This window comes from Rattus rattus, chromosome 4 (genome assembly GCF_011064425.1).
Source record: "Rattus rattus isolate New Zealand chromosome 4, Rrattus_CSIRO_v1, whole genome shotgun sequence".
Classification (NCBI taxonomy): Eukaryota; Metazoa; Chordata; class Mammalia; order Rodentia; family Muridae; genus Rattus; species Rattus rattus.
Genome location: NC_046157.1, coordinates 52,007,714 through 52,017,582, shown reverse-complemented (window position 1 = coordinate 52,017,582; position 9,869 = coordinate 52,007,714). Strand labels below are relative to the sequence as shown.

The following is a 9,869-nucleotide window of genomic DNA, read 5'->3' as shown; positions in this document are numbered from 1 at the left end:
TAACAATAAAAATAATAATAAAAAAGTCAAACACTGCTCTGAAGTCCTGCTTTCAAACGCTCTTCGGAGTTGACCTGACATCATTTCAACTAATTTAAGAGGTACATTAAGAAAAGAAGGAAAAAAAAAAACCCCAAAAAAACCGAAACGAACCAGATCATTTTGAGCACATGTATGTCGGAACTAGCAGTTACGCTTATGTAGACGTTGTAGAACGACTGAGTTTTGAGCAAGTCCTCCACTGTAACAATAGTACCGTTACAACTACAGCGACGCCATGCACCTCTGAACGGCAGACTGCAGAGGCAGGAACCTATCGCGCAGGCGCACGGAGAAAGTGCACAAACCCCAAAGGTTAGGGGCTCAGCCTGGTTGAGAAAGATGCTGGTGAGGGAGCAGCACAGGTCCGCTAAAGCGTCCTGCACAGGTTGACACGGTCTCTATCTCCCACGACCGATCCCACTACGATCGGTAGAGGGAAACTGGCTCCTTCAGACTTTTGGGGTACACTCTCTTAAAACTCAGCCTTTGGACCTCAAAGGCGCCTGTTCTTACCTCTTCTGTTTGGATCTTTGGGGTGCAGCCTCGCGTTTTGGGTCTCATCAATGAGCAGGTACTAGTTATAGAAGGCCATTAAAGGATTATAGTCAGTGGTTTTGGGTCTATATAAACACTAAACCCCTGACCAACAGTTTACTTGGCTGAGCTCTGTGAAGCGTGCCTGAATGAGGAGGCCTTGGGGCAAGCATATCTCCAGGCCAAAATGAAATCCTCTTCAGAGCTGTAATCCTTGGCACCCCTCTGAACCCTTTGAGGGCAGAGTTTTGCCTTTCTTTTTGAAGGAAAGGAGCCAGGTATGAGCAGAAAAATTTGTCCTTCTGACCTTGGAGTGACCCTCAGTGTCTACAATCCAATTAAAAACATTGCTGCATCAGCTACCAACTTGTTTGAATAACAAAGGGAGTTTAATGTAAACAATATCTCTAGATAACCAAGCGATCGCATAACCCATCTCTTTTTTTTTCCAGCCATCTTCAACGCAATAATATTTAACTTTGGCTATTATAAAGAAAAATGTAGTACTTGATATTTTTCTTAATATAAGTACATTTAAATAATTAAAAAAGTATCAACACATATGTAAATGTTCAAACATCGAGATACATAAATATCTAGGGATTTCTTTGTGGAAATACAGTAGTTAAAAAAAATGACCCAAAGCTGTAGCTGTCTCTTTAAAAAAAAAACACAAAAACAAAAACCAAACACAAATTAAATCCCCCAGCTACATGAAAGTCTAAAAGTTAAATAAACGTTACAGAGAAGGGAATTTTATTTCTTTGAGTTGGTCAAAGGAAGGAAAAAAGCAAGCTCAAATCTATACATATTTAAAAATAACGACCACCCAGATGCAAACAGGCATTCTTTTTTTTTGTTGTTGTTTTTTTTGTTTTTTTGCAATCAATAAGGTGCGGAAAAGAAATAGATGCCAAACAGGATGGGCTGTGTCTTCCCCACCCGGAACCGAAAACATTCCACACTCTTTGGAATAAACAACGTGGTTAAAAAGTGAAGTCAAGGGTATAAAATCTTTCTTTTATTCACAGCATTACTAAATCAGAAGCATTCACAGTTTCCCTCCTGTTGGCCTCCAAGGGCTCTCCTGGCGGGGTCTGTGCATGGACGGCGGGCTCAGTCCCCCGAAGGCGCTCAGTAGGGCCGCCAGACGGCCTCCTCCAGGCGCGCGGGTGGCATGTTGGTGGGCGAGTTGCTATGGCTGCCCTCGGTTTCCACCACGTCGCTCTGGCTGGGGAGGCTGGGGTTGAGCAGCGCGGCTCCGGTGGACGCGTTGGTGCAGGGCGGCAGGATGCGCGGGGGCGATCGCTCGCCGCCCACCATGGAGAACTGGTAGGAGCCTGCCGAGGTGCCGTAGTACAGGTGGTAGGAGGGCGAGCCGGTCTGGAAGGGCCCGGCCTGCGCCTGCGAGGAGCCGGGGTAGGGCGGCGGCAGGTAGGTGTGGTAGCGAGAGGTCGAGCTCATGGCTGACATGCCGATGCCGATGCCCGATGTGACAGGCGGCGAGTAGGTGAAGGCGCCTGGGTAGTGCATGCGCGGGTCAGAGATGGACGGCAGCGTGGGGAACTGGCGCGGGTCGCCGAAGGCTGTCAGGTCCGGGGCTGCTGTGAGTGAGTGGAAGAGATGGCGTGAGTATGTGGTCAGGGAGGCTAGGGTACTGGCTGCTCAGGACACACAGGACTGCCCAGAGTGCTCCTGCCCTGTGGAAGGGTTGGGAGTGGGGGAACACAGAGAGTGCTCCTGCCCATGGAGGAGGGACCCCAGAGAGTGCCCCTGCCCCGATTCATTGGATTGCCAAGAGTGTCCCAGCCCATGGAGGGGGCGACTACTAAGACTGTTCCCACCCAGGACACACAAGATTGCCCAGTGTGACCTTGGAGAAGGGAACCACAGGGACTGCTCCTACTCAGGACATACAAGATTGCCCAGACTGGCCCTGACCACGGAGGAGGGAGCATGGAGAGTGCTCCCACCTAACACAACACACTGGACTGCCTGCCCAGGGAGGAGGGGACCACTGAGAATACTCCAGCCTGAGATGGGCACCTAGAAGTCAACAGGACAGATAACTACCCAAGATATGGTCACTTAAGACGGGATTCTACACAGAGTGCTGCTGCCAGGGAGGGGGGTAGGGACTACTCAGCAAGAAGTGGGCTTCTTCCCCCAGCATGTCCGACATGACACATGTCAAACCGTGTGAGACAGAGAGATGGCAGGACGTGGTGCAGCAGTGTATGAAATATATCTTGACGTGCCACAGCATATGTAGGTACCTGTCATACACACTGTCGTCTAATGTAAGCTTACAGTACACATGCATGTTAGATCCCAGACTGGCAAACTCGGCTGAGTCTGACTGGGGAGAAGTTTTGTATGTCCTAGGAATTAAGAATGAGTTTTACCTTTTCAAATGGTGGTAAAACTGTAAAAAACAAAAACACACGAAATTCGTATTTCTGCCCTGTTGAGACATAGCCTCAATCTGTAGCACAAGGTGGCCCTGTGTGCACTTTCATGGGTGTTAAGTAGATCCCACTGCTATTAAGTGACCAGGACAAAAGAGTGTCCAATGCTGAACAGTTTCCATTTGGCCCTTCACTGGGGAAAACAAAAAGCGCACCCTCTATATGAAAACATTAATACGGACTAGAATATTGGTAATATAGTCAGTACACCGGCATAACAGCATTAATATGACAGTATACAGTGGCGAAACTCTAAGGTACCTGGTAATGGGTGCGCTGACGTGTCATTAGTACAATATTAAATGTGAAGTATATAATAACAACATTATGTCATTGCGCGCGGTGTTCAGATTGGATAATAGAAAACTGTTGTTTTCGTGGGCTCTGAACACTTGAAAGTTGGCTAATCTCCTATTATTAGGTGCAGCGTGTGTTGTGGTGGGGACGGTGGGTGTGAATGTCAGTGATTGATTGGCACATCACTTGCCTCTGTCCCTGCCTTCTGACTCGTTCCCATCTACAGTCACAATAGACATCTGACTTCATGTTTCAACTTTATCTAAGACCTGTGTCGCTGTCTTCTTCCTAAAGGCGATTTTAGTTTTGATCATGCTTATGCTTGTGTGGGTGTGTGCCTGTGTGAGTGCAGTGCTCCCCGAGGCTAGGAGAGGGTGCCAATGTCCCCCCCCCCGGGGAGCAGTGCATGCTCTTAACCACTGAGTCACCTCTCCAGCTGCCGCTTCACTAGTTTCTAACACGAGTGGATATCAAAACTCGTTTTGTCCGGAAACCACAAGATTCGTTTTGAATTCACAGTTCTACAGACTGCCCTTGGCTCGCCTCCGGTGGTTCACCAGGTCCCTCTGCACTTTGCACGCGTGCAGGCTGCCTTTGAGGCAGACCAGGGGACAGGAGGGCCAGCATGGGTTCCCTTGCAGATGGGTTTGCCAAACGTGGCACTGACTGCTGGCATCTTTGGGCCGTATTATGTCTAGTGGGTGGTTGGAGACTGACTAGTCCTTGCCGACTTTACCCACAGGATGCTGGTGGTGGCCCCCCTCCCATTGTGACATCTAAAAGTACTCCAGACATCGCCAAATAATCTGAGAGTGGGCAGGAAGGGATGCACATCCGCCCCCTGCGGAGAGTCACCACAGTGAGTTAGGATGGTGTTGGCGGTGGCTTGTGTCTGTCTGTCAGAGCGAGGGCAGGCTGGGACTGTACTGTTCTCACCAGCCCCGCTCAGCCGCAACAACACAGGGCAGAGGCAAGAACTTAAGGTTCGAACTATTAAATTCTCAAATTGAGTTCCAGAATGCCTAAGCTCAGCTGGCTTATGGTCTGGACCCTTTTGAGTTGGGCCTGCTAGAGAGAAACTTGAGGGGAACGAAAAGCTTCCTTTGAAAGGAAAGTTATCCCGGCGGACTAATCTGCTTTTGGAAGGCATGGGCTGTGATCAACTTCCTTCTGCTCCAAGGCTATTATTCCAGCAAGGGGAGCTAGGGTTTGTGTTCTTGTTTCTCCCTCTCCTCCCCACCCCCTCTCAATAACCTTTTATTGCTCTAACACGGTTTTACAAAAGGAACTCTTGTGTACATTTGGGCTGAATGTGAGAGAAATAGACTCCTCATCAGAGAGGTAATTAGAGTTTATAGGAACAGCCCAAGTCTGCAGCAAATCCCTCTACTAATGAGGAAACCAGGAGTCTGACTTTCAAACAAACACTCCTGTTAATCTTTTCAAAGCGAGTCAGACATGTGGGCAGGGAAAGGCTATAAACCAACAGTGGTTTTGGTACTGCCCTGGCTAGGCTGTTCCCTAGCTTCTCCTCTGACCAGACCACACCTCATTCCTCAGGGTTCATCTCTGTGCCCTCACCAGGGACCTCTGCGAGCAAACTCTGTGTCACTTGTTTTGCTGACAGAGAGCCGTGACGTGTTTGAGAGTCTACAGGAAGCATTACTCGCCCCCAGCCCCCAGTTCGATTTATACAGTCTAGGGAGAAGCCGAGGTAGGAGGGAGAGCGTTAGGCACACACAATCCAGCTTGTTGTCCTCTGATGCAATACTCTGGACACAAAGGGCTCTGCCCATTATTCCTCTTGCTTCATTTGTCCTGAGACAAAAAAGGTGAATCCACTGGGAAAAAAAAGAATGAACGAGAGGTCACCCCGTCTCACAGCCGTGTCTGAACATGCTCTGCCAGTCCGTTCCAATTCCTACACGGTAATGTGGTAATGGTACCAAGTTACTGGAATCCCGAGTGAGTCCGTGATTTGTCATGGGCATGAGCACAGGAGTAATGTTACAGTCTCAGCTGCTGGGGGCAGAGTATGTGGAAGATCTCAGAGAGTGTGGCGTCTTTCTGAGGGAGGTCAAGTTCTCTCTCCCTCCCTCTCTCTCTTCCTCCTCCCCTCCTATCTCCATCCCTCCCTGTCTTGGTTGTTTTCTCTTTTTATGCACACTTTGTAATAAAAGACTGGGGCTTTTAGGTATGTTCAGATCCAAGTGCTCTATTCAAATGCTTGCTTTCATTTTGTACTTTATTTTCAGTTATGTGTGTGCGTGTGCGTGTGTGTGTGCATGTGTGTGTGTGTGTTTGTGTTTGTGTGTGTGTGTTTGTGTGTGTGTGTGTGTGTGTGTGTGTGTGTGTGTGTGTGTGTGTGTGTGTGTGTGTATGTTTGTGTGTGCGTGTGTGTGTGTGTGTGCATGTGTGTGTGTGTTTGTGTGTGCGTGTGCGTGTGTGCGTGCGTGCGTGTGCATGCATGAGTGCAGTGTGCTTGCAGACACTGGAAGAAGGGGGGAGACGCCCTGGAGCTGGAGTTATGGGCACCTGTGAGCCAGCTAATGTGGGGCCTGGGCAGAGTAGCACAGGCCCTTAACCACTGAGCCATCTCTCCAGCTCCACGGGTTTTCATTTTTAAATCCGCTCTAACCTCTTTTCTTACAAATCAGCAGTCACACAGAATTTATCCATCATCCAGGTATGGCTCCTCTGTCCTTTTGGTTGACCTAGTTCCCCCATCCCCCCAATTCAGTATCTAAGGTGACTGCCCCCTCCCCCATTCATGGGGAGATTTTAAAAGGAGGAAGTCTGAGGATTAGAAGGTTCAGCTATTTTCACTGGAAGCGCCTCCCCCTCTGTGGCGCACTCTGCCTTGACAGAGCTAGTCTGGGCTCTAAAGCCCGCGTGGATGAAAGCAGTCCCATCTCAGGCCCCTCCCACTGCCCCCGAAGGATTAAACAACCAGAGCAGATAATGGCCGCCTTAAAAGGATCTTCTGCGTGACTCAGATTAGTGCACACTGTCTGTCGCCCAGGTTGGCAGCTAAACATTAATTACCAAAAAGAGAACGAAGGGGGGAAAGAAAGGAAGCAAAGAAACTCGGAGGAAAGGTAACCCCTCACAGGGCGGCTCCTCTCAGACAAGGTGTGGAGTCTGTCTGCAAGGCACAGAGAGCCTGTCTGCAGCCCAGAGGGAGGAGGCAGGAGGGGCTGGGGGAAGCTGCCCTACGGTGAGATTAGAAGGCACATCAGCCACAGAGGGGTCAAGTTCAACAAGCTGTAGGCCTGGCTGCCCTGCCACTTCCTTTCAAGGATCCCACCCTCTCTGGGCCAGGTTTATGACAACACTTTACAGGTCTTTGAGGCCTGTGCTGGGGCCTTGGTTTCTAGAGTTTTGCCAAGTTGAAGCTCACTATCTGTGTGGCTTCTTTGTCATTCTCTGGTCTTTCCTATTGGGTAGCAGAGGGTTGCTTTTGGGTCCTGATGAGGTCTCTCTCTCTCTCTCTCTCTCTCTCTCTCTCTCTCTCTCTCTCCTCCTCCTCCTCCTCCTCCTCCTCCTCCTCTCCTCCCTCCCTTTTCCCTCTCCCTCTCCCTCTCCCTCTCCCTCTTTCTTTCCCTCCTCCTTCCCCCTCCCCTTTCTCTTCCCTCTCCCTCCCCCCCTCATTCCTGTGCCACTAAATACCTTTCCTTCTTGCTTGTATTGTTGAAATCCAGATCATATAGCTGTGATTAGGACCTGTAACTTACTCTCCTTTGGGTGACAGTGGCTGCTGATAGATTGCCCATGTCATAGTGAATGTCCCTACGCCCATGTGTCTGTGGGTGTCACTCCCTGCACTCGACTAATAAAAAGCATTAATAAAAAAAACCTTAAAGGGGTTGGGGATTTAGCTCAGTGGTAGAGCGCTTGCCTAGCATGCGCAAGGCCCTGAGTTCGGTCCCCAGCTCCGGAAAAAAAAAAAGAAAGAAAGAAAAAAAAAACCTTAAAGGACGTGACGTTTTGAGGGAGATGGTATGGGGCATTGAAAGGAGGAAGGGAAGTGGACCAAATAGATCGTCCCCATGCGTGCGATTCTCAGAGAGTAAATGGAGAGTGTCAGAGGCCACTCTGTGTGCGATGGCCACTCCACCAGAGAAGCCAGCCCTAGGTGCCCGTTTTGGACGGTGACCAAGCTAAAGGACTTGTGTAATAAATTTCAAGGGACAAGCCCACACTGCGGACATTTCCAAGGAGAACAGTATTTCAGATGGAGTGGACAGGAGTGTCACTGGGAGGGATCTGAATGTTGACAGGTGCTGCTGCGATCACACTGTGTCCCCGAGGGGGGACAGGCTTTTACACACAGCCAGCTGAACGAGTGCCAGCATTTCTATGTCACCCTCTCGATTCTGGAGACTGTCAGCTGCCACGGAAATGTTGGCACTGACGGCCCAAAGTCAGGTGAAAGCAGGGAAGCTGGCTTTGGCATTTCAGTCCAGTACCAAGGGCTCGTTGAAGTTAGAGGCTCTCTCGGTGCCCAGCTGAGACAAATCACAGTGTCCGGCAACACTGTCTGTGTGGGTGTGTTTGTGTTTGTGTTTGTGTCGGGGGGTGGGAGGGTCCTGAGTGTTCGCTGAGGAGTACCCTCCTGTGCAGGCACACGTGTGTGTGTGGAGGCCAGAGGTTGACCTGAGGTTTTGCTCCTCAGCAACCCCAACTTGTTCTTTTGAGGCCGGTCCTCTCCTCGGCCTGTAACTTTCTAACTTACTCACACGTCTCCATGTCCCCATGAGGGAACTAGCAGCTTGTGCCACCACACTCTGCCTTTATACCTGGGCTCTGGAGTCCATACTGTGTCCTCGTGTTTACTAGGCAAGGGCTTTACCAACTGAGTCAGTCCCCAGCCTTGGAGACATTTCTGATGGACAGACAGGGGCATTCGCTACTGGTGTCTAGAGGTCAAAGTGCATCTAACTATTGTTTGTCCCATAGGCCAACCCCCAATAACAAATCGTGATTCAGCCCAAATGTCAGTTCGGTTGCTGGGGAACGGTAAGCTATCGTAGCCGGGTGAGCTGGGGGCGATCGTGATGGAGCAGCTGACCTGCGGAGACTTAAGCAATCGTGGCTGTCTGGAAACATAGTCTTTCACAATGTTTAAGGCAGCAGCCCCAACTCCTTTGCCTGCCCCCTCATCTGTTCTACTCTGCCTCCACGAGTCCAAAAGCAAAGTCTGCCCCTCCCCCAGCACGCGTTCAAGTGCATTCACCGGGGCCTCAGAAGGACGAAGCTCTCTGAAGTGTTTCACAGTTTGCTTCAGCTCCAATTTCAAAGCCCCAAACAGTAAGTTTCTTCTTTTGCCCTCAACAAAGGGATTTTTTTCCCCTCTGTAACTCTGATTTCCCTGCCCAGGAGCGAAGGTGAGGAGTGCCAAGTCCAAAGGGCTCCTAGGTTAAATGACTAATATTTAATGAGCTCATATTAACAACAATTATGCTAACCATGACACCTGAGCTTTCTACCTGGTTCCTAGCCTCGGTCTGAACAGCTCTTAGCTGGGAATGTTTATCTTGGGGCGTATTTGTGTCCTATTCCAATATGTGCCCCACTGTGCTGGACGCAGGCCCCCCGTGAAAACTCGCCACTCCAGGAAAGAGCAGCCACGGCCTAGCGTTCAGTTGGGATGTTAATTTCTTGGCCAAAGGTAGAAAATCCTTAGGCCGCTTTCACTTTTCAAGATGGTAGCCCTTAGCCACCAATGTTCCCCACCAGATATGAGTGAACCCTAAATACCCAAGAGACAGACTGTCTGAGGCATTTCTGCCTCTTTATCTGTCACCTCTTAGCATGTCAGGAAAGATTGGCGCTCAGGCACTGGACCAGCGCAGAGGCAGGAGACTTGATCTTTGAACCCTTTCCTGGTCCATGTCCTGCCTCTTCGGTGTCTTTCTGTGTTTTCCTGAGTTTCCTGTGGCCCTTCCAGACCTTCCCCTCCAGTCCCTCTGCAGGTATGATGTCACAGGGCTTACTTGAGAGTCGACTGGAAAGTTCCGCCGAGAGGCTGGTCATGCCGCTGGCTCGGCCGGGAGAAATGGGCGTCGCTGGGTGCACAGAAGAGGTGATGGACCCCAGGTACTGGTAAGACTGGTCATAGGACCATGGTGGGGACGGCTGGATCTGCCTGGCATCTGCAGGGAGACAAGGATGTTGGTGGTAGGGGTTTCTAAAACAAGAGGTTCTGATAATGAGAATTATTAACCATTATTTAAATAATTACACATGTATGTACACAGCTTGTTTGCTTGCATCTAACGAGACCAGTAGAGTCCAAGTATCTGACGCCTCTATTGTATGAAAGCCCCCTTAAAGACACTGAAATACAGTTTGTGTACTTAGAGTGATTTTTATTTGGTAACCCTTTCATACATGTGCACGTATGAAATACACACACACACACACACACACACAAATATATTCACACTAATACTGTGGGGAATGGTTTATACTGGAGTTGGACTCTGGTAGACTGGATGACTTGAGGTACTAAACATGACATCTTGG

General features: G+C 49.7%; 1 protein-coding gene across 2 annotated transcripts in view; it reads right to left on the bottom strand.

The window, feature by feature from the left end:
- Positions 1 to 943: 943 nt before the first annotated feature.
- Runx1 (RUNX family transcription factor 1) overlaps positions 944 to 9,869 on the bottom strand; it is a 229,288-nt gene continuing 220,362 nt past the window's right edge. For both annotated transcript variants that reach the window (XM_032900402.1, XM_032900403.1), the window contains 2 exons: positions 9,338 to 9,496; positions 944 to 2,180 (listed from right to left, as the gene is read on the bottom strand). In XM_032900402.1, coding sequence (XP_032756293.1) covers positions 1,711 to 2,180; positions 9,338 to 9,496 — 629 coding nt within the window. In that variant the 3' untranslated portion in view covers positions 944 to 1,710. The remainder of the gene's footprint in view (positions 2,181 to 9,337; positions 9,497 to 9,869) is intronic.